General features: G+C 38.1%; 1 protein-coding gene across 2 annotated transcripts in view; it reads right to left on the bottom strand.

Moving 5' to 3' along the window:
• ZFHX4 (zinc finger homeobox 4) overlaps positions 1-25835 on the bottom strand; it is a 147586-nt gene that overhangs the window by 4578 nt on the left and 117173 nt on the right. For both annotated transcript variants that reach the window (XM_071554320.1, XM_071554319.1), the window contains exons 5-9: positions 20770-20886; positions 14463-14596; positions 14109-14309; positions 11572-11689; positions 5386-10779 (exon numbers count right to left, since the gene is read on the bottom strand). In XM_071554320.1, coding sequence (XP_071410421.1) covers positions 5386-10779; positions 11572-11689; positions 14109-14309; positions 14463-14596; positions 20770-20886 — 5964 coding nt within the window. The remainder of the gene's footprint in view (positions 1-5385; positions 10780-11571; positions 11690-14108; positions 14310-14462; positions 14597-20769; positions 20887-25835) is intronic.

Consider the following 25835-nt stretch of genomic DNA (forward strand, 5'->3'; position numbering starts at 1 on the left):
TAAGTACAGTGAGTGCTTCCCTCTAATTGACACTTTGAGAGATCTCTACTTTGTTGTTCATTTTAACTAATTTTTATCATGCCTCTGGGATGATATAAACCACACATCCTTCACCTAAGAAACCTGGTAATTATGGTGCTCACTACAAGTAATTAGATCTCAAATAAAAAGGAATCTTTATACAAATTGCTGGGGGGGGGGGAGAAGAGGGGAACACAATAATAATAAGAAAAGATGTTTAGATAAGTAAATATCAACAGGAAATGACCATTCAAATAACGAACAGCAATCAGGTCAATGCTATTCATTACAGGGACACCGCACAGCTTACATTTTCATTTCTGAGAGTTTGAACAGAGCTCTTCTTTACCACAACAATCAGGTCAATGCAGTCTTTGCTGGGAAATAAGTGTAATAGCTCTAAAGTACTTTGACACAGGAACGCTGCTGTTCTCAGTTTACTTGAAGCATGCAGGCATGACATCCTCCACCTCATTAGAGAAAGCAACCTGAGAATGGACTGGTTCTGTCTGGAGGTTGCAGACATACAAGAAGTATGCCTCATAAGTTAATGTAAGAAATCTTTTCTCTGTTTCAAGTACCAGGTATAGGGCAGTGGTTGGTAACAGTCTATTAAGAAAGCAACTTCTGTGAGATATATAGTTGAGTCAGAAAATGAAATGATGGCACAGGATAGAAAAGGCAACTGACTTAAAGAGGCTGTACATTGCATCCATTGTCATTTTTTCAGGCAAGTAAGGTTGGTAGAAAAAAGAGTACACGAAGTGTGTCATATGCACAGAACTGTAAAGTGAAGTCACATCAGGAACAGTCTACTAGTGCACAGAGAACAGAACAACAAATGCAGGTTCCATAAGATGGAAGGAGGTTAGATGGCAATTAGCCACAATGGAGTGAACAAGAATAACATTTAAATCATCAATATCCAGGTGCTTAGCATTACTTAAGAATAAAGCAATTAGGCTTCAAAGGGAATAATTATCAGATTTAACAAAGAGGCCATTTAATGCTTGTCACTGTGTCATTACTCCTATTTAATGGTAGGGGAACACTAAGGAGTTAAAATGATTGTGAGCACGAATTAGGTAGTACAGTGAAACAAGTCACAAGAGTTATAATTAAGAAGTGGGTAACGGCCATAGTTACTGCACAATAAGATTGAAGATACTGTTTACTTGGCCCCGCACTTTCAACAGGAAGGAACAGGCCACTGGGTGTAGAGCCTGCTGAAAATGTATTAAATGATACACACTGTAGATGGAAAATACATGAATGATACAGTTAGTATGAACTGTTGTCCAAGCTTTGTCATGGGCTTGCCACCTACATAGTATTTTTCCAACTTCCCTTTATTTTTAACCTCTTCAGTCCTTGTACATTATGTTGTCTTCAGTTTATCCACACTGATGATGCCAGAGCAGCCAAAATCTATACCATTTTGCAGATATTCTTTGGAATTCGTTTGAAATACAAAGAATTCAGTTACATATCCGGGCAGCTTGCAATAGAACAGTGAAATCCATGTGTTTTATTGGAAATTAAAAGTGGAACTGAGGATTTCCAAAACTAAATGGAAAAAAAACTGTGAAACTAATGTCCTATTTCCAGACATGAAAGATAGAGAATAGAAAATTCACATCATGAACAAACATTCTGATCCTGCTACCTCTTGAGTGACTATCAAAGAGAGAGACTTCTCTTTCACTTGGAGGAATTGGAGGGCTAAAAATATAAAAACGAAACTGCTACCAGTGGGCCAAAAGCAAGCAGAGAAGAGAATTTAGTGCCCTAATAATACGGGAAGTAATTGCTGTTGAATCAAATTTCTCTCTTGATAAGATTTCAAAACCCACTAAGTACATATTACTCAGTGATGTGTGCATTCTTGGAAAAAGCTGTTGTGAATCTTCAAGGCAGCTCAGGCTTAAGTGATGCGCAAAGAACCTATGGTAATGGTGATGACATTAAAAGGTTCATAGAACCAGTATTAATAGCTGGAAGCAAGATGAAGTACTACCTTTCTAAAAGGGATCACAGGCAAAAACACAAAGCTAAGAAAAAAAGAGAATGTGAATTTTAAGAACAGCTGAAAACAGTAGGTGAACTCTTCTATCTACAGTCATTCAGAAAATAAGAAGGAGCTTAAAGAACAAAGATGAGCTGGAACTAAAATTCTGTATGAATTAGAATTCCACCGAATAACTTCTTATCAGGTATTTTGCTGAGCAAACACAGCAGTAATTTCGAGACCTTGCTCAGCATTTGATGACCACAGATGGTAGAATTACATTTTCCAGAGAAATGTATCCCACAGGTGAGAGAATTGTGACATACAATCTCAGAACCACACAATAAATCTGACATTAAAGTCCACTTGTTTTAGAACAAAACCCCTGAACTTAACGTATCCTAACATCACTCAGAAATGAAGCTACTTATTTTGAAAATTCTAATAATATTTGTAAATAGTCCAGTTTAAACATTATATAAAGAAGATATAGTGAACTGTAGTTTGAATAGTTCCACCTTTTGTGAATTAACATTATATTCAAGTGTTCCATTTAAAACGTTTTGTAAAAGGAAATATTGCATTTTAAAAAACATAGTATTTTGCAAAATTTAGCTGGGTTTCCCATATTTTGAAAACCCATTAGAAATACTGGATGCACAAACATGAAAGTGCTCTCATAAACTTGTATTAACCAGTGAAACTATGAGGATAATTTCTCTGCTTAGCATGAGTAAAGAGAATCACAAAAGAGAATTTTAAATATGGCATTTACAATTAAGTTTCACTAGTTCCCTGGGCTTTGCCACAGGAAATACAGTTACCAAACCTGTAAGCATCAGTGAAAACAAGCATATATTTCAATATAACGGATTCCAATGAGGCTTCTTCTGAAGTGCATTTGTGGGTTTAGGTCCCATAAAGAAGAAATGAAACACTTGAAGTGGAATTCACAAGAAGCACTATACAAGAAACTATAGGATAGTGAGTCATCAGGGAGTTAGCTTCTGCAAACCTTCATGCAAAGAATGATGCAGAGCAATTGTCCTGCTGGCTGAGAATATACAGGCTGCTAGAAGAACTGTTGCCAAAGAACAGTTTGCTTGAAAGCCTACTTCCAAAAAGATACTTCTTAAACAATTCTGAGCATCAAACATGAATGTGAACTACCAGACATAGCAGGGTAGAGAAGAAAATAGAAATGGGGTAATTAGGTGCATAAAATACTAGTGCTGAGCACATACCGGAGCACATCTAAGTATACTACTGTTTTTCTATGATGAATGACTAAAATAATCTCTTTTTTTTGTTGTTGTTTCACTCACTATGACTGCTCCATTATGTATCATTAGGGAATGGAGATTTATGTGTGCAAGTATTTGCCAGGCAACAAAAGGGGGGTGCAGGGGCTGGCTATTTAGCATAAGGCAGAAAAAGAAGTTAACAACTAGATTCCAGTAGCTAGTTTACACAGTGGGCTTTGCCCACAATGGGCTAATTAACCTTAAGAAGATGCAAGATGAAAGAGGGTAAAAATCCATCTCAATTGGCAGTGCACTGTGCATGCTATGGTACTAATGATTTAAATTTATCTCAAAGAAGAGATATTTGGTGAAAATTAGAAAATCTGAAAATGGAATTATTATGGACCAGTTTGTATAATTAGCAGGACAATTTACAGGCTCTGAGGCTGCACTGACACACTAGTGAGTTAAAGGGTATCAGGGAATATTTCCCAGAAACTGAAACTAAACCTTCTCTGAAGTCAAACAGCAAGAATGGTCCCTGAAACTGTTTTGGCCTGGACCAACTAGTCTTCTCCTAAACAACCCCTCAGCACAGCTAAGAAGCTATCATGGGTCTATGACCATCACCCCAGACTCAATTTGCCTGTGGACTTGCTGTTTTGAAGGTAAAAAAACATATTCTCAAGAAAATTTTTTTAGCACTATAGACAAAGCCTGAGTTTTCTGGAACCCATTTTACCTGAAAGTCCACTTAACCAAAGCTATTTAGCAGAGTTATATAGGGAAACCATATCTATAATTTTAATGAGCAACAATCAGCCATTTTTGGCCCAGGACATTGTATGCCATTAAGAAGGAAATACAGCAACTTTATATTTCCTTTATATGCACTCTCTGTGCCAATAACTGTTTGACAAAAGCCAGAGGGCACTCAGCCAGAGACTACATCGTGGAAGGAAAGCCTTTCTGATCCGATGAAGAGAAAAACAAGATGCTTTGACCACCACTTAGGGAAACAATAACATGATCATCATCAATCAAAGAAGACCTAGGTAGCAGAGTCTTAGCATGTCTAATAACACCGGTGATTATACCTCTACTTTACTGGCCAAAGTATGTTGCTTTCTAAAGCAAAGTTTAGAGATCAATAGCAAGTGGGATTACTGGATAAAATGAGGTGAGGGGTCTTAACCAGCTTCCCAACTCTGCTGTGGACATATTTGATATGAATACGCTAAGTTAGAAGATAAACGGGAAAGCTTCAATCTGCAAGTCACAATGAACCCTGAGTGCAAAACTGGAGCACTAAAAAAGAAATAAATTAGGTTCATTCTTTGAGGACTAAACAAATCATTCAGAGGAAAGCTTGACTCCTTAACATCAGTGAAACTTATTGCAAGAGGAAGAGCTTTCCAATGTGAGCAAAACTCAGAGAGAAAAAAGACTCAAAACAGTCAGTAAAAAAAGAGTCACATGTTCAGTTAAAAGTGCAAACCCAAATGAAGAGGCACATGTATGCGATGACTTTATAAACTCCTGGAATTTGGATTACAATGACACTGACATTACAATTCACCTTCAACAAATCCCTTATTATTTTAGCAGGCAACTATTCAGAAATATAATGGAGGGTCCTGGGCAGCATTTTATTTTAAATATTTGTTCTGGAGTAAATAACAGGTTGCACTGGTTTAAGAGATGGACCAAATGCTTGATGAACTGATAATGTAAGAATCTATTTTGTGCTTCATCAGATGTTACTTTAAATATTTGCATACAAAATTCTAACTTTAGTGTTTACTAAAGAAGCATAATTCAAAACAAACAAAAACACCATAACAATGCTGTAGCCATATTGGTTTTGTTACCAAAACTTAGTATGAGCTAAAAACATTTTTGTCAATTAATTTTTTTTGAGAAATCAGAGATCATCTGGGGCACAGCAACAAGCATGCACTGTGTATACCTTATAGCAGTACTTTTTAGCTAATCACACCAGTTTAACAAGCATGATATGAACATGTAATATGCTGTGTCTTAGTAGGGGATGGTGAATAGGCAACATGATCAAACTAATAAAATGAGAAAATCATCCCCTTATAGACTTACTGTTTGAACTTTGTGGAAATCCAGGTAAGGGGGATGGACCATTCATTCCAGGCAGAAGAACAGGAGGAAGGCCAGGGAGTCCTGGATAAGCTGCTGGCAAACTGATACCATGAAGAGAACTGCTGTCCATCATGCCTGGCTGCTGGACTGTTAATCCTAGCACATCAGTAGCCTTCTTTATGCGATCCAATTCTTGCTGTGCCATCAGCTGTCTAACTGTGGTAGGAGCTAAATAATCTTTCTCCCGATCTAGCTGACTTCCCACAGTTTCTCTCACTTTTGTAATATGTTGTTTGGAAAAGATATGATCTCTTATGGACAAACGTGCAGAATATTTCACACTACATAGAGAACATTCTGGCTTTGTCCCATCAGGTCCAGTCTGATTTATCATGAATGGCTTCCCAATGTTAATTTTGAATTTCTTTTCTTTAGCCCGGGCATTCTGAAACCAGACCTGGACCACACGTTTGGGCAGCCCAATCTCATTCCCTAGCATTTCGCACTCCTGCATTGTTGGAGTCCGGTAGTCACTAAAGCAAGCCTTGAGAACTTTAAGCTGAAGGTTACTCATTTGTGTTCGGAAACGTTTGTGGCCTGGCCGATCACTGTTTTTGGATTTAAAGGGATTGCTAGCTCCAAATGGGTTAGGTGAACTTGGATCAGCTATGCTTGAAGTTTCACTGCGATCAGCATTATCATCAGGGTCATCAGTAATGTAGTAACTTTGGTCATGATCACCATCTTTTTCACTGAAGTGTAATGAAGGGCTTGTTAGGGAAAAGAGAAATTTATCATCAGTATTGTCATTTGTAGGTGTAGTTGCTGCTTTTGGTAGTGTGTCATTTACAAGTGGTTTTGGTTCTTTGGGGGGTGATGCAGGTTTTGCATCCCCTGAACTGCCAGTTGTGCTTTCCATTTCATTGTTCCCCTCATCCCCCGTTGTGGCATCACTAATTGCTGTATTAATTGATGAGGTCTCATCAAAGTCAGTCTTGTTTTGATCATATCCAGAGTCAGCAGGAGGAGCATTCAAATTTTCTATATCCTCACTAGACTCTGCTTTAAAAGAAGAAGGACTTAGAAGGTTCTTAGGCGACATTTCTGCAGTTTTGCTAACAGGGGTTGATACAGTGGAGGCTAATTCATTTTCACTCGATAATTCAGTTTTTGCTAATGACAGTGATGGATAATCAAAAAATATGTACTTTTGTGGACTTTCTCCTCCATCTTCAGTTGATATCAAAGGACTTGGAGGCAAACTATAACCAGCCTGTTTCCCTTCATTCCAATGTCGAGAGCGAATGTGGCTTTCTAAAGCTGATTTTGCTTTAAATAGAGCTCGACAAAAAGGACATCTTTTATGGGACTGGGCTGGACCAACTGCACGGAATTGTCCCTTCCTTTCTCGAGCTCTTGTGTTCTGAAACCAGACTTGTACAACTCTCTTTTTCAGTCCCACTTCACGTGCAATGTGATCTAGCATCTTTCTGGTGGGGTTGGAATCCAGTAGGTACTTTTCATACAGTATTTCCAGCTGCTCTGGAGTAATTGTAGTTCTTAAACGCTTATCACGATGTTGATCTTCTCCACTGTTTCCTCCCTCTTTCTCACTACAGTTATTGTCTTCTTTATCATCTAGTTTTCGTTTCAGGGAACCGGAAACCGTACCAGGATGTGTTGTATGTGATGAGCCAGTTTGTGGTGGCATCTGAGCAAGAGAACTATTAAGTAACTGTCCAGTCATCAAAGGATTATTTGGGTCAAATATCATATAGGGCATATCCATTGGTCTTTCTAAAAACTGTGAGTGAATAAATTGGTTTTGGGCTGCTAGGAAATGCATGTGCTGGTGCTCTTGCCAAAGTTCTAGAGTTGGAAAGGCAACTGTACACTGATCACATTGGTACTGTAATAACTGAGGAGGTAGACTGTTCTGCAGAGAAGTCATTGAAATTGGTAAAGGACTGGAAGGAACAGGTGTGGTTTGCGATGCAGAAGGAGGTCTCCCTACTGTCTGTGGTTGCTTTTGTTGCTGTGGTTGAGAAGCTGAGGTCTGAGGGTCAGAAGAGGTTACTGGAGTAGACTGTACTGGTTTGGTGCTTTGTGAAGTTGTATCTGCTTGCTTAGAGCTTGCTTCATTTTGTTTTGGTTTTTCTGTGGACTCTGGTTTAGGAGAAGCCTTCTCAGGTTCTGGTTTGGGTGATGGAATCAAAGGAGTACTAGAACCAGAGCCAGAGCTTGCTGCAGTGACTGTCAGGTTTTTTGATGAGTCATTTTGGCCAGAAACTGTACAGTTCTTATACACTGTTTGATCAGAAGCATCCAGAGAGTCTTCAGTTTGGCTTTCATCTTGAGCATCATCATCTTCGTCTTTATAACATTGCTTTTTCTGGTGTGTAATCAAATCAAAGATCCTGGGAAAAACCACACTGCACTTTTTGCACTGATACTGCATGTTACTGGTTCGAATGTAACGCTCGTTTGTCAGTTCCCTTTTCTCATTGTCTTTAGTTTCAGCTTGATTTTCATAACTCTTGCGAGCTTTTTGTCGTGCATTTTGGAACCATACGACAATAACTCGGGTAGGTAGGTTAAGTACAGTTGAAAGTTGTTCGATTTCGTCATCTTTTGGATAAGCATTTGTGTCAAAGAAGTCTTGGAGAACACGAAGCTGGTAGTCAGTAAACCGAGTCCTGGATGATCTCTTGCTGAAAGATGCATCAGACTTGTAGGGTTCTACAGCTGAAGGCTGAGGATCTATTCTGATATCTTCCAGCACCGTTATAGGAGGGTTGCTGAAGTTATATGGAGAATCTTTATTTCTCTGTCGTTCTTTAAACAGCGTATTACGAAACCAGTGCTTGATAACTTTCTGTGAAAGACCAGATTTCTCAGCCATTTCTTGGATCTGCTCTTCACTTGGAGAATTGTTAATATCAAAATAAGCTCGCAAGATTTTTAACTGGTCATCTGTGATTCTTGTACGTGGACGCTTGAACTGAGAGTGCCGCAGGAAATTGGGGTCTAGTCCCAGCTGCTGCTGACAAAGCTGGGTAAGATCTGCAGATAAAGTATCCATTGGCGGCAGCTGGAGGGCAAGCTGAGGAGGCAATGCAGGATGCTGCACTGGCTGCATCATAATTGGAGGGAAAAGTGGGAGATCAAGTGAAACAGGAAGCTGGACTTGAGGTGGGGCTGATGGTGGTGGTGGTGGAGGAGGAGGTGGTGGTGGTGGAGGTGGCGGTGGTGGAGGTGTAGGTGGTGGAGCTTGCAAAGGTGTGGCAGTTGTGTTTTGTATTTTTCCAGCCCCAGCTGAAGAAGGCTGAGAAGGAGTTGGAGGAGGAGGAGGTGGTGGTGGAGGAGGTGGTGGTGGAGGTGGTGGTGTTTCCGGAGAAGATGGAGAAATTGGATACAGCTTGTCATACGCTTCCCTGTACTGTCGGGCAAATTTTTCTAATGCTCCATATGGAAAAAAATGTCCATGCACATGTTCTTGATGACTCTTCAGAATAAGAATGTTGGAAAAGAGCTTACTGCAGGTTCCACATTCCAGTTTGTCTGTGTTCTCACCATCACCAGTCTTGCTTTTTTTCTGCACTTTTTGTCTGTTCTCATTGTATTGGATAACTAACTCAAACCCAAAGTTCTCCAACAAAGCCTTGGCTGCATTCCCCCTTGCTCCGGAAGCTATTCTGGGTGGTGGGATAGCTGGTTCTGAGGATTTTGGCTTCTTCATATCTTTGTTTTCTTTTAGTCCATCATTTTCATTTGTAAATTCTTGCTTTGGCTTCTCTTGTTTTTCAGAAACTTCTTCTGACTCCTTGTATGATGGCATGTCTTTTATCAGCTGGCAGTCTGTACTTACTAAGGTATTTTGCTCTGCTTTCATCAGCTTGCTACTTTGCTGCTGCTGCTTTTGCGACTGAAGTTGGGGCTGGGTGGATTGATATTGTTGTGCTTGTTGCTGCAGTATCTGTAGCTGGGTTTGGCCAACATGGTGCTGAGTTTGTATCTGCTGCTTTAAATCTTCCAGCAGTGATCCTGTCATACCAGCCATTCCAGGCATACCAAATGTGGCAGAACCAGGCAAACCCAGATCTGGGCTTAAGCTAAATTCTGTCCCAGGTATATAGAATGGGAAAAGGAACTGAGGCTGTTGAAATTGCAGCAGTGCTTCTGGTGTCATTGGAAAGTGAGGCAAAAAAGCTGGATTCAAAAACTGTGGTTGAAAGAATGCAGCTTGTTGTTGCAGTTCATGCTGTAGTTGCATTTGAAGTTGTGCTGGTGACTGGGGTGGGTGATGTGTAGGCTGAGCAGAAATTAATTCAGAAGCTTGCTTTTTATTTAATTCTTTGGCATCTAAATGTGTTTCTTTGCTGTTAACTGCTGGTAAGCTCATAGATTCTAGCATTCCTTGGCTGGGACTATTAACATTCCCTGCTACACTATTTCCACTAGTTATGTTACCACTTGGTTCTAATTTTGCGGCCCTTGCCTTTGTCTGATGAAGCACAGATCTCATATGGATTTCCAACGTAGAACTTTGGCTATACGCAACATTACAAATGCTGCATTTGTAGGGTTTGTTGTCAGTGCTGCTGTTGGTTTCTTGAGGGACAGGACTTGATGCTTCCTGCAAAACCTTTTTGAGTTTATGTAGATGGGACACTGAGTTATAGTGGACCAAGAGAATGTTCTTTTGGGTGAAAGACTCTTTACACACTGTACACTTATATGGGCGAGATGGATCTAGAAATTTTTCCATAGTAAAATTTGGCCCTTTTCTAAAAGGTAAGGTCCGCTTTGGTTCTGAGCCTGTATCATCTGGAATAGAGCTACTATCACTTCCTACAGGACTTGCTTTACCTTCCTGGTCCAGCTCGTAATCTCTTTCTATTTCCTGTTCTAGTGCATGATCATCTTGTGCCATACTTTCACCTTCTGTCCAGAGTTCACCATTGACAGGTAAAGAGGCACACAGCTGCTGAAGTTCAGCTTCATTTAGTTCAGGGTGGCCTGCTTCCAAGTGTTTTTTTAAAGCCTGGAATGTACGGAAGCTACGTTGGCAAAGGCTACACATGGTAGCCGCCCGAATAGCGTGATACTGGGAATGTATCTGAAGCTTCTGCATAGTCTTAAAAGCCAAGCTACAATGGTTACAACGGTACTTATAGACATGGCGGTCAGAAACAGACAGCTGTTGCTTCTTCTGCTGTTCGTTTAACTGATCCGTCATAGACTCAGTGGTCTTTATATCTTTACTGCTGCTCTTAATCCAATCTGGTGTTTCAGTAGATTCCTTAGGTGGCTTCTGTTCCTCAGTCTTAATTTCCATTCCAGTTTTTGATTCATCGATCCCAGGGGTACTCTTCTCATCCACAGGGCTTTCACCTAGTTAAAGAAAGTGAAGTGTCTTTTACACAAATAGAAGAGAAGAGCACATAGTACTCATTTTATTTCTTTTTTCATCAAAAATCAAGAGAGGCACCTGATATGTCATGCGTTGGCTTAGCAATGTGAAACAACCCATCCTTGCCTCAGAAAATAAAGCAGACATGACTAACAGGGAGTTTAAAAAATGGCAGCGGCAGCTGGCCTAGGAGTGGCATAGGGCTTCTCTTTGTCAGAAGGTAGGAGCGTACTGGTCCAATGGGAGAAGCAAACAAGAAAAGCAAATAAATAGTAGGAAAGGGTGAAGGAGCAAAAATGGGGAGAATAGCTAGAACAGATGATTAGAAGGGACCAGGAAAGTGAGAAGAGCAGTAGGAGCATGTAGCAAAGTTTGCCAGTGCAGAATACAGTAAGTGTCCAGAATCAGAAACCTAGCATTGGAAATGCAGACATAACCACTTGCTTAACATTCCCCACTGGTGCTGAACATGACATTGTCTTTTAGGACTGGGTCTTATTTGCTGGTTAAACAAGCTAGATCTTACTTTCAGAGTGGCTAGGCACTGCCATTTAATTTCACCTCCACCAAATGCAAACAGTCTGGCAATACACATGCATTTCACTAGCTCTGCACAGGTGCAGAAGCCAGATTCAGACCCCTTGTTACCTTTACCTTTTGATCTCTGTGGCTATAAACAAGCCAAAAAAAGATTTCCTTTACTAAGAAACAAGTAGTTTATTTCTAAATTGCCCATACTTAGCTTTCGGATGTCTGGGCTTTTTCTTGCATACCTGGATATTTCCCAGATCCCTCAGCTGTAATGGTTGCAGGTGTGTCACGTTCAGATTTCTCTGAAGCAGCTGCTGGCAACAGCATACTATTGGGCATCATGACATCTGGTACAGGAACCTTTGAAAACCAAGAATATGGTATTACTACAGAAAAAGTCACACTATTTATTACAGTATGAAACACAGTGAAACTAAGAAACAGCAACAAGAGTATGAAATTTTAATTCAAAAGATTCACCATATCTGGATGAAAGACTGCCAGTATTAAATGAAGATCCTGATTCAGTCCTTGGTAATGGTTTCTGAAAGACTACAAATCCAGAGCATCATGTCTCCCTTGGTGGAGACTCAACTTAAACCAATCCACAATAAGGTGATGCTATAGAACTTCAAACACTCAGTATTTCATTGGTCTGAATGTCATCACAAAGAAGGTTTTTCTGACTATGCCAGGGTCATCAGATTTATCAGGGACTTCTCCTCGGATGTCCTCCAAAGACAGAGATCATGCTGAGATATGGTCACCAGTCATTTCTTGACTGAGGGCATTACCACTTTGCTTCATCTGTATTGTTTTTTACACAAATGCTGGACCTTCGATGATCTTTGAAAGAAATTGATGTTGTTTTTAATACAGAAATAGTAACTTCTTTCCATTTAAAATTAGATTTTTTTTCTTTCCTGACTTTAATTGATTATGTATCTTCTCAGACTGCTCTACCTGTTGTGTTATATTTTCAAGTTATAGACAGAAATCTTTGGAGGTGTACTCTTAGTCTAGTAGTATTCAATTTAGCTAAGGTGACATGAATATTTGTTCAACATTTCATGTTTTCTTTTTCCTTTGATCTGTAAAACAAATTTGCATCTGAAATATAGGATTGTCCTACTAAGACTTAGCAGGTTTGGGTTGAGGCTCCTGCACTGACAGATTCTGTCTAAAGGACCTTGGGTAAATCATTTCAGGCTGTGCTGCAGTTCCTCATCTCTAACAGAAAGACAGAACTCCCTTCATACAGAGGTAAAAAGAATATCCACAGAAGAGCTTTTTGAGTCGTAAATAAGTAATGGAAGCGACATTCATTATGAAGTATGAGTAAAAACATCCTTTGTTCCTCTTTTACAGTTTACCAAATTATTTGAAACCCTCATTAGGATACATAAGAATTTTGTATCTGTCTATAGATATAAATTACCTATTGAAAAAAATGCTCCAGAAATTTTTAAAAAACCTGGGTTTATTCTATTTGTAATTTAAACATGGCATTAATAGCATCCTCTCAGAGGACTAAAGACTTTGAGTTTACTTGGGAGGGAAGGACTTTCAAAAAAAATTATATATAGAATTGTAAATGTCCCAGAGAAGAAAAATTTGCTATAAATGGTATTTATTTTGTTATCAGACGGTTCAGTTATGAGCAGAGAATATTAGTGTTATCATCTAGGGACAATTTCAATTATGCAAATTATGTTTGGAAATCCCTTTCCCTGGGAAATTGACTTTTTTTCCCCTTGCAGAAACAGTGGGACTCCTTCTCAGCACCTGGTGAGGAAAGATTTCAAAGTTGTCCCATTATCAACATAGAGGGAATCATTGAGAATTTGAGAAGAAAGCTGATGCTGCATAATATGGAGGGGGAGGTTTTCCACGACTTTCCAGTTTCCTAAAAGGGTCTGGGAAAGTTAATTTTCTACTACATTTTCCTTGCAGTGGGCCAAAATTACATGTTCTTGCAGACCTGTAATTAGTACAAACCCAAGGAAAATAAAAACTAATCACCAAGTGTATATTTACTTATCAGCTCTAAGCACAAGGAACTCCAGACCTTCAGTCAAGATCTCTTTCAATTCTATCTAATGTTTTTGCCACTTAATTTGGGAATGAGATGGTAGACCTACAATCACAGCCGTATAAATGAGGGAGTCATCTGTGGATACAGAAATAAATATGTGAATCACTGAGATTTCCAAGTGCGTGTCCTTCTAAAAAGGCAAGACAACCAGAATTAGTGTGTCTTAAGAGGCCTGTTTTCTACTGACTTTATGCTGTAATAACAAATATGTACTAGACCTGATTGTGCCTTTACTGACATTGATTTGAATGGTTGTTTGAATTGCTATTTTACAGTAAATTTCATGTCATCTAATGTACAGTCGAGCTGTACACAGGAATCCTCCTATGTTTGGGAACTACATTCTATGGAGAATTCTTATTATTTTACAAACAGAAGTCACAAGACTTCTGAGACCTGGATATTATTACACCAAATTTACAGGTAGGCACTTAGAGGCATGGACTGGTTTGACTTTTCCAAGGTTAAGGTCAGTGAAGAGTTTGAGTTTTTCTGCATCTTTGAAATCCACCTTCAGTCACTTTCCCATTGGGTATCAGTCAATGGATGAGCTGAAAAGAGAATCTAAAAGTCCTGAACCACTCCCCTTGCCCAGACTCCCTGAGTACTAGATCACAACAAATACATTGCCCAAAGGCCCAAGTATGTTTCTGTAGCATGTACATCAGCATGTGGAACACTTACTGTCATGAGCAGTTTCTCCACACAGTCAGGGGATACACTGTGCAGATGGGTCAAATGAAGCTGGAGATGCATTTTGTTGCTGAGGACATCTTGGCAGAGGGGGCAGCAGATAACAGGTTGCATTGAATGCTGTGACAGGACATGCATCTGGATACGATTTGGGTCCCTACTATTGTAGTTACAATAAGGACATTGATAGAACTGAAAAAGATCAAATTAAGATGCAAGCTATTAGTCAGTGTGCTTTTTATAACTTGCTGATACTGCTCTTTTAACAGCATATCATCTCTGTTTCATTCTTGAGTTATTTGAAAGAGTTCTAGAATGCAATTTAATTATTACATTTCCTTTTACCTGCTCATGACAAAATTTATTGTCCTCTGGAGGCTTTGATTTTTTAGCTGCACCATCCTCTTCTTTTGCCAGAAGAAGCTGTTGTGCCCCTACAACAGTATTCACTTTTGGTTCCTTCTCTGGTGTGACTATTCCTGTTTTGAAAACATAATTTTTAAGAACATGTTTTAAAATATCCTGGTTTACAAAAAGGCTCTGACTTCAAAGGTCTGTATTGTCTTTGAGGGTCTTTTTGGTTTGTTTGTTTTTTAAACTCTGAGAAAAAAATAAAGTTGAATAAAACAACTCTGGTAAGCACAAAGGTGAAAATACACTTTTATTCTTGATGGAGACTCTATAAATACATTTAAAAATTGACTCTTCTCTGCTGTTTAGATAACCTTAGGTTGCCTTTAAAGATTAATCAATAATGTTCTTTTTTCAGCAGCTCAGTATGAGTCTGTGTATTACACTAAAACAAATCAGCTTTTGCTTAAAAAGCCTGTTTTTCAAAATAATTAATTTGGTGCTGTTTAATTACCCTTTCTCTTTTCTAAACTGTCTGAGCAATATGGTTATTGTGCTGTTTTGATGACTCCTGCCTGGCTACAATTCTGAAGCTAAATATAGTGAGGCTTTTAAAGAAATACTGTGGAGAATTGGATTCCAGAGCTAACTTAATATTAATTATATACAAAGATCAGTCACTTGGGATTGCTTTAGATGTTTACACTGTGCATTTTTATAGTCTGGCATTTGTGATCAAAACCAGAATATAATTGTTTTCTATAGATAGTTGTACTATGAAGTATTAAATATTATATTTAATACTATGCCTAAGCTAGCTGTGTAATGCGGCCCAGTCTTGCACACATCAAAGAAAAGAGTGCAATTCTAATTTCCCAGTCCATCAGAAAATTCTTTCCAGCGTCAATTTGCCAGATAATCTCTTCTGCTAGGCTGGATATTACAAGAGCATTGGGTAGGCATGTCACATACATCTCACGACAAACACAAAACCTCATTTACCAACCATTCCAATCTCATCATAGTGCGGCATCATCTGACCTTTTTTCTGCTGTTTATTATGAGTATTTCTAATTTTAACTTTCAATTTTCACCATCTTCCAGTCAATTTGCAACTAAATTATTTCCAGGGTGAGGACACTATCACTGGACACTGGGTGCAAATACATCTTGAAATGCAATGAAGCTAAACCATTGATTGCTATCAGACCCAACGTAAATATATAGTCCAGGGGTAATCTGATTGTATGCTGTGCATGAAGATTTATCTTGATTTTTTTCAATCCACATAAGGTTCATATAAATGAACAAATTGCACCTCATTGCACAATAACCTAGGATTAATTTAAAAATAAGGTCATGGATGTTTTGGCAACAAAGTAAACATGAACAAAAAAACCCACCACACCTGTACTTTTCTGTAGACAAAGCCAGGAACTTATTAGTATTTTCATATAGACTTTGTGCCATATTTGATCTTACAAGGGCAATATTAAAGAGAAGCAAAATAAGAGAACAGTTTTCAAGGTAAATACCAAATCCTCATGGTAGAATGATAACCAATTGAAAATTGAATCATACAGGGACATTTTATGAAGGGCATTTTTTTAAAATATCATAGAACATATGACTTACACATTAATGGTGATTTCCCCACACACTGACTTTCATTCCTACATTGCTAATTATTTCTTTTGGTGTAGTTTAGACCAGTAATTTCTGCATGTTCTAGCTCAAATTAAAGCTTTTTTCTGTCTTATTGCCCTATTTATAATGATCGATTTGTCAACATTGGTTTATTATCTGAAGAAGTCATGTTTTGGAGCCCCTTGAATTTTTACACTCTCAGGAACAGATCCTGGAGGCCTCTTTTAGATGGCTCAGTCAGCTGTGGGTCAACAACCCAAAGGACTACCTGGGCTTAAAGGTAAAATCTAAATGATGCAATCGCATAAGGCACCATTTTATTACTCAAATTGCTTTATTATAATAGAGTCCTCCCTGGACTATCTGTATTTACGTATTATTTAAGTGTCTTAACTGTGAATTGTGGGAAGTAAAAGAAGTGACATACTATATTAACAGAGAAAGGTTCTTTCTCAGGTTTTAGAAGGATAGGTTCAAATTATTAACCTCTCTTCATTTTCAACTGTCAAAAATGTCTAACAGTTGACTACTGTTTCTTACCTTTATAATATGTCACTTTTAAAATGTCCCTTTTTGAAGGCCAGACCAGAATCTCAGCTGGTGTAAACAGATACTGTTATACCAGAAGCTGAATGCAAAAAACAAAATGATACAATTCCGACTTCTTTTCCACACATCATACTAGATTGTTCTCAACAGGTTGTTACAGAAATGACAACCAAATTCTACCACAAAATTTCCTTATGAAAATGCATTTAACTGTGTTTCAACAGTGGTATTTAACTGCTAGTGAAATTTTGCTTGAAGTGCAGTCTGTGTGTGTGTAGGCACACACAAGGTTAATATTACACATCATCTTCCACCACAGGATGGAATAATTTAATTACTTCAAAGGGCCCATAGTTCTTGTTTCTATAAAAACAAGGGGGTTTTCTGGTTAAATTTTCTTTTGCGGTTAATATAATAAAATGGTGGAGTTATAAAACACTGTGCTGGGGTCAATAAATGCATAACAAAGAACAGCTTTTTACTATGTTTACTATGATATTTATATAAACTGTCGAAGTTTACAGAGGCTTTGTTGTTTTTTGTTGTTGTGGCTCTGGATTCATTCAACCCCAAGCACTGTTATTTACATGACTGAAGTAACATCTGGCCAATAGTAATGTAACTGAGTCTGTAACTTATGGCGAGCTTTGAGAAAAAAAAAAGGGTGGTTGATTTTGCCCTGTGGCATAGGGGAGTCACTCACTCTTGCACATGGTGAAGACCAAAGCCCCCAAGCATAGTGTATATGCCAAAATCAAAGGATTTAAGGATTGCTCCTTATGCAATGGTCCAGCTACTACAACTCAGTGCCTTGTCTTCCTACATCAGTAGTCTGTTTCCCATGTTGCAATCATTGTTTTAAGGAGCATCTGTAGGGAGGATGAAAAAAGTTGTGGTCTTATAAAAAGGGTATCAAAGGAGGAGGGAAAAAGGAAAGAAAATACTGTGGTCTTCAGTATGCCGTGTGGCAATGTTTTCACAGCTAGATGTTTCACTGGCATGGCATTCTTACTAGGCAGTTGCAGGAAAAGAGTAAATCTAGCTGTTATTCATGTTTTAAATACCCAGTTTTTCTTCCTGAGACACATTTTTAAGAGGTTTCTTTTTCAATTGGGAAACATAACTGCTTTTCTTTTTATAATACAAAATACACATCTTATTTTAGATGGATAACGCAATTTCAATATATTTAGCTCAAAAAAAAGTTTAATTTTAAATAAATGTCATGAAATATATTAGTCAATGAGTGTCTTTCAGTAACAGAATTATTTAACTTATGTACGATTGCTAATATAAAAATGACACAATTCACTGCAATTCAGATGTCATCACATTTGTAATGTTTTTGAAACCCCAAATAAAAATGTTTGTGCGGCTAAGAAGAAGGAGAAAGTTAATTAAAGTACATAGACTAATGAGAAAAAAATCCTGGAAAAGTCATAATAAAAACACTGTTTTCTTATTTATTAATCTTTGTATTTGATAAAGATTGCATAATTTAAGGCTTCTGACACATCAGATGATGTTATGCAGCCTCGAAATAATTCTGAAATTATAATTACTGGTAGAGTATTCTTTCTAATTAGAGTAGAATAAAAGGATAATTTTCATTGCAATAATGAAGGTTAATTTCCATCCTTTCTCATGTTTACTACCTTATTAAAAAGTGCTCCCCTTAGCCATGGCAGAGACATATTACATTTTCAATGCAAATGTATTAATCTGGATAAATTCCATATTAATTCTTGCACTGCATAGAGCTGTAATTTGGATTATAATTAATCTAAAGTGGCACTAGATTTATATGACAATATAAATGAGGCATTAGTAGGCTTTTCTATTCTGAATGAATATTCAACAAATATAACTTGCATATTGCCAAGTCTCATTTTGAAAGCTCTACTCCTTGAGATAAGGTAACCAATACAGCACAACAGCTTACACAAACATACTGTTACTAAATACATGTTAATCCTTTCTTGTCTAATAGATTCTATGCTAAAGAGGGGTCACACCACTTTCCTGTCTAACTTGTTAGTATTGTGATTAATTTATTGGTTTTCCTGAGATTTCATTGGCAAGACTTGCAACAATCAATTCATGAGAAAGCCCAAATTAACATTCAATTATACATAAGCAGTTATGCAGTCATTAGAAATACTTGTCAGATGAATGAAAACTAAGATGACGGTCTGAATGTTACATATGCAGAATTAATTTAGATTAGGAAAATAAAAGTTTCTAAAAGATTCAGGATTTTACAGTACAAACTATTTTTTGTGAAGCACAAAGGCAATCATGTATTTCAGCCCTTGTTTTTATATGAATCTTACTGCAAAGTTATTTGTGTAATTGCTGGCACGGGAATGTAGAACAATTATGCTGGTTTTTTGTAGTGCACCCAGTAGGCATCTGGATACAGGCTTGTCCTAATTAAACTTGGCCCTTATGAATGGCTAATCCTGATGGAATTTTGAGAATTCCCCTTCAGTATTTTTTTTCTAGATTCCTTTTTTTGTTTTTTTTTTTCTGGAGCTTTAATACCACATTCTTTCTTGAACAACTATAAATGGGACTGGCCTAAGAAAAAGAGAGGGGTAATAAATTCCCTGAAGCAGTTCACACTGTCCCCTAGGTAAAGTTTACAGTAGAAAATGCAGGCTGCAATTGGCTGTCACCCCTCTGCTGGGGAGAGTCCAGGCCAGCCCCTGATGAGACTGCACAGGAGGACCTATGTCAGCCTGGGAGCACGGCTTCACTGTACTGCAGACAGTTTTTACCAAGTCAGAGAGCCAGCCAAGGGAAATATATATTTTAAACCATAACACAGTTTCTTGCTCGACATCATCCTTGTCATCATTGGCCTTCCCTCAGTCTCTTGATCTCAAAGAAATAAAGAGGCTAAAGAGCAGTCAAGGTTGTAAACTGTGATGGGTACTGACCTTAGCATGTCAACGAGCAAACTTAAAGGAAGCCTTAATCTTTAAGCCAGTCTTCTGAATTGACATGGCATAGAAAGGGTCATCTATAATACTTTTTTAGTAATAAATCCAAAAATGTTTAATATGTAAAGAGCAAATTGCAGTATGGGAGAATTTGGGTGTAAGAAACTCATATGTAAATGATATTTTCTCTACAACTGTATGTCTTTACGGATAATACAACCTCCTTTGTATGCTGCTGTCATTGGCATACAAGGAAAAGATATATGACTACCTGAAACTAATAGGCTTCAACCTGTTTCAGCACTTCTTCTGCTTCAGTGAATCCAACATAATGTAACTAGGTATAGCGTGCGGCAAAAGTAGCCAATGTAATATTCATTGTGACCATAGATTTCCATCTCATACATAAAAAGCATGGGTGAAGTCACATATTTGCCAAATCAAACACAGAAAAAGCCTTGGGTATCGTATCTACACCAGATGCTGGCCCTGGGTTTGTTTGTGCACAAGTAAATGTCATGACATAGGGGTTTTGTTTTCAAAGACAGTAGCTTTCATTACTGGGCTTTGTCTATTCCAGGAGATCAGAATTACCCAACCCATAATCCGTTTTCAATGATATTTCCTCTTTCTTAGGCTGAATCATCTGTAAACTTTTTCACTGGATTTTGTGTATTTTTTTGAAAATGCTTCAAATAAATGCCCAGGAAGAGGCCAGATACTTGGGAGTAACTGATCAGAGAGCAAGAGCAAAAAATAATAACAAAAACCCTCACATTCTTTGGGTTAAAAGGGGGGCAAAACCTGATTGAAGAAAAAATTCAAGTGGCACCTAATCCTATGCTTATGAAAAATTAATATGCCATCAGAGGAATCACAAGTACAGCTAAGATTAATGAAAGGCGCTTAAAAAATTACAAGCACACAAACTGATTTGATTAAAAAATAATCTCACTGGTCGTCCTGTAATATTCTTCAACTTATCCGCATCTATCCTGTCAGATGGTTATGATTAAAAATAGGTCAATGGGAGGCTACTGATAGAAATCACATGCAAAATGCACATGCAATGAATAGTAGTGGGAATGTCCAGACAGTTTAAAATGAAAAGAGCATTTCATAAGTTAAAAAACGGGGAAAACAAAATTCTAGCATCTTACCAGAGTCTTTACTAGATTTTTTTCCCTCAGTATTGTCTCTCTCACTTGAATCTTTATCATCAGCCACAGCCACTGATGTACTTTTAGCAGACCCTTCTGTATCTTCACCTTGTTCTTCTGTGGACAAACACAGAAAACATCTCAGGGAAGAAACTCAGTGACTACCTAACACCAGTTAAAAAATATGTCCTGTAATAAGAACAGCACTAACAGAGGGTGGCAAAACAGGGGGGAAAAGGGGTGGGGGCAAAGAAAATGAAAAGAACAGAGCTTTAAAGAGGTTGGATATTAATTCCAAATAATTTGCAATATTTCAAAATCTATCCAGCAATTCTGACCGTGTCTTTGCCAGAGTACCCGCTTTCCCTCAGTGTGGCAGATTTAAAGCCTGTCATTTCACATTCTTTGGCTAGAAATGATTTGTGTTAAAATACACGCACATGCATGCACACGCACAAACACACACATCCCCCCACCCCCCCACGGGCTGGAACAAAAGCAAGCACATGTAAAAATGCATCTTGGAGCCAAAAAAAAAAAAAAAAGAAAAAAAAAAGGCAGACCTCAAATATAAATCCTATTAGTGCAGGAGTATCCCGCTAATTGCAGTAAGTAAGTATTAGGTATTAGGTACTGTATTAAATATAAACCTCTGGCTTTGCGGGAGAAGTCTCAAATTTTGTCTCCAGGGGGAGCCATTCAGGATAAATGATGCAACTTGGTGTATGGCTTCTGAGGAAGCAGCATTACCCACACCTCACTTACGTGTTCACACCAGCCAGATTACATGGAAATCTTCACAGTAGCTCAAGCCCATTTAATTATTCGGTAAATCTTAGCTATGCTGCTACTGGTGGATTAATCTGTTTATGCAGTTAGCTTCTATGCTGGGGCTGTGTAGCACTAATCCGTGAAAGGCCCACTGTTCCTTTTCATCCTGTGATCATTTGTCTCTCACTGTGCTGATGTCACATTTTAATGAATTTTTAGCAATCTGAGTAATGCCAGATAACCAGACTTGCAACTTCCTACAGCACAGCATGCTGTTTTCATTGCAGCACACACACACACACAAATAAAAATCATCTTTCCCAGTTCAGGTAGGAATTATATAAATTAGGAGGTGAAGGTAAAATGGGATTCAAAGCACCAGGCCGCTCGATTTCATAAAATCTTTAATGATCATATAAATTAACCCTGGAAAGGCAAAAGGTCATAGACACACATTTGCATACAGTCTTCTATTCACTTTTGATAAGCAGAGCTTTTATGCAGGGAACATGATACAATTAACCCTTCAGGAACCATACAAAATGCAGCTACCGACATTTTAAGTGTCAAGCATTAACTGAAAATTACACACTGCATAAAATTTTCATTGTAAATGCTATAGTGATTGAAAGGGGAAATAGTGGCCCTCTTCGCACCCCATGTTTTATTAATAACATTCTGACAGCCGAATGAAATATCCTCTGTCATATGCAGCAGCTGAGCACAAAAAAATTGCTGCTTATTGCTTTACTTGCCAACCATACACTGTAACCGTATGCCCAGGCAAACAACCCTCAGATCGATGTGGCAAACCTATCTGATTCTCAACTCTCTGCAAAGCCTTTTGTAAAACTAAAGAGAAAAACACAGCTGCAATTTTGGAAACTGAACTCCACCTTACCAAAAAAAAAAAAATTTCAACCGCAGATCAATGTGGTTTGCATTGACATCAAAATACAATAGGTTAGGACAAAGCATGTGTGTCCACTTTTTGGAACAATGCAGGGAGAAAGATGGTCCTTTCTTTTAAAAATAATTGCACATTAAAAAAAAAAAATTCGAATCGAAGGGAAAGCAGTGTGAGCACTGTCCTCCCTGTGGTCCCCTGCCTCCTCCCACGATGATAGCTAATCAAACATGTTAGGCATCCCTGCCGCAGCTGGAAGTGGGGCTCTGTTTGTCAGGGTGGTGGGAAGCACAGCTCGGGATGCTGCGAGCCTGTGATCATGCCTGGCTCGGGCTGTGTTAATGCTGAGCGTGCACACATGAGGCTCGTATCCAGTGTCAGGCCCCGTGGCCTCACAGAGCCGATGGCAATCCCTTTTCGACTCATCCTTGGGAATGGATGCCTTGCTTCTTTTACTAGATTTACTGGTCCAATCCCCCTGGGCTGGAAAATGAAGTGTCAAAGTGCTACTGAGTGTCCTTATCTTGAGGGGACATAAAATTGTAAGGGCTATCGTGGCACACATTAATAAAACATTGTGTGTGTGTCAGGCAAAGAGAAAGAAAATTATGAAGGTACTAAAAGAAAAGCTACAGTATCATCTGGGTCTCATCAGACAATTTTTGCAGGGTGCTCTCCTGTTTTTCTGGTATGTGTTTTAAGTGTGAGAGAAATTCCCAGACATGTTCTCCTATACATCATCGTGGTGTCTGACCTCAGCCTGACCCTGGCAACAGTTTGAGAAATCTGAATGTGAACAAAGACTCTGTGTCAGCAGCAGGGAGAGATTGCGGGATAGACTTTCCCCATCAACTTAATCGCAAACAGCAGTTCTGAGGCCATAACTTTACAGGGCTGCACCAAGCCACAAACACATAACCTTTAGAGGTGAAACTGCCCCCTGCTCCCCATCCCCCCTTCTGTGATTTTTCTCAGTCTTGTGGTGCTCCCTTTGATGTAGCAAGGCAATTAGCTCTAATGTTCAAGTACTGCAGACCTGTTTTATGGTTTGGAAGGTGAGAGCTGTTTATTACAGGTAGGCTCCTGGGGGCCATAAAGGCTTTTCAAATTTTTAATCATGCAAAAAACTAATCAAAATGTAACTTATACACACCATAAAAATTAATACCATTATTATGCATGGTATAAATTGTCTGCCTTGGCTTTCAATGGCACTCACTTCAAGAAAATACATTTGGCCTTCATTTCTGAAGTATGTATGGCATTCACTTCAGAAGTAAATTTCATAGACAGAAATGATAATACAACTTCTAGTTTTCCTTCAAAATTACAGAAAAGTTGTATGAGATTCACACTGTCAAGACATGTATCAAAGGGCTAAGATGGAAATAAAATACCTCTAACTTAAAAGCAGTTGGCAAATTACAAAAAAATAAAAAAATCCTTAAGACCGTTCATCAGAGCAGATACTGAGGATATGTAACTAAGAGTGCTATCAAAGACATTATACACCTATGCCAAGATGCAATAAACATCTTTTTTTAGTAACATTTTTGTTCTTATTTCTATGCTAACCAACAAGGATACTATTCAGAAATAAAAATGTGATGACCCCTCTGCAAAGACACAAAATCATGAATTATTATGTATCAGCAAAACATGGTATGACGGGGCTACAGATTGCAGAGCAAGTTCTAATACTCTGTTTTAAATTTACAAGAGGTCTGCCTATATATATTTACAAACGTCACCTTTGAAAATTAATAGAACAACCAATTCAAATGTACTTTCCTGGTTTTAATAACACTTACTGTTGCAATATGATATTTTACTCACAATTCGTTTTATTTTGTCAAAATACTGAAAAGTTCTTTGGATGGTGGATATCTTAAATTTAGCCATTATCTACTTTTTCCTCACAACTGACTTAGACACAAAAAGGAGGTTAACAGCAGTCTGCACTAACATTGCAATATAAGGGAAAAAAAGTTGTTTTAGAGGTAACATTAATCAGTTAATACTGTATATTCCATATTCTACATGTTAATCTACATGCTCATGCCCTAATTCTGTACTGATTTTATGAATACCTTTATGACTTTTCTCATGCCAATGAAATCAAAATGTGTGATGATTCCAGTTGAAAAATTCAGGCCTCTGCCAAAGCTGAACAGCAGATACCAGCAACAGAATTAGCTGAACATTCACACATAGGTTAGAAAAGCCTGACTTACTGCGATGTGATTTAAGGAACAGATACATACACCATAAACAAGGGGGAGTATAGAGAAACATAAAATATTTTCTGCAGTGAAATAATTAGTAGTTAAAAAAAGACATGGCCAAGTTGGAACAATCGTCTCTCCTTCAATTTAAATGCATTAAATCATTATCATGTGATAGTCATGGGGACAAAGAAATCACCTTTCCCTGTGTATTATTAGAGAAGTTTCCCTAATGATAACCAACCTGAAGTTTGTCTTCCTGTCTGTTTAAAAAAACATACTATTTTCAAGGGTGGACTTTGGTTGGTTTAGGGTTTTTCTGACATCACTTATATATCAATTAACAGACAATAGTTCCTGGTTTTGTCCTGGATTATTTTGTTGTTGTCGTTGGTATCCCTTTTGCCATCTACAAATTGCAAGTAATTTCCTAAATAAGGATTATCTCCTGGTCGTGGGTGAGTAATTGTGGTTTATGAGAGAGAAAACAAGATTAAGCAACTTTGTGGCTGAGGGCCGGATGGATGGGTGACAAATAAATCAATCAACTAAAGTAGTAAATAAATAAATACAAAATGAGAGAGATATTTTAAAAAATAATTGGGGTTGGTTATTCAATGTGTTGAATTAATAGCTGAATTGAAGGTACCCATAAGAGTTCAGCACCAGTGTATCCCAGGTTCAGCTGGTAGAGTGAATGGCTTATTGAAATTAATTGTCCAGATGAGAAGGTAACCACTAGCAAAAAATAGTAGGATGGATTGGAGAGATGGACAGACAACAGATAATGTAGAGAAAGGAGAAACAACTGAAAGAGAAAATGAAGAAAACCCCACAGCCTATGCAAAAGAAGAAAACAAAAGTAGGGCTCGTGGATTTACTTCTGGGTTATCTTAATTACACTACTTAGTTGATAAGTTCTCCCTGACGTCTGGATTGCCTTTTGTTCACCCAAATATTGCAGAAAGTATTTGTTCCCTATTCTGGCTGCAAATGGCCTTGCAGAGCATGAGTAAGGAATAGGATGCCTCACTCATTCAGGATCTTGACTGCATCCTCTAGTGGACATATTTCATCTTCAAACAGGATTTCTAATTTCTCCTTTAGGGACTCAGGGGAAATGACAGCACCAACCCATTAATACTGTTTTTAATCACTGTGTT

The sequence above is a fragment of the Pithys albifrons genome, chromosome 4 (genome assembly GCF_047495875.1).
Source record: "Pithys albifrons albifrons isolate INPA30051 chromosome 4, PitAlb_v1, whole genome shotgun sequence".
Lineage (NCBI taxonomy): Eukaryota > Metazoa > Chordata > Aves > Passeriformes > Thamnophilidae > Pithys > Pithys albifrons.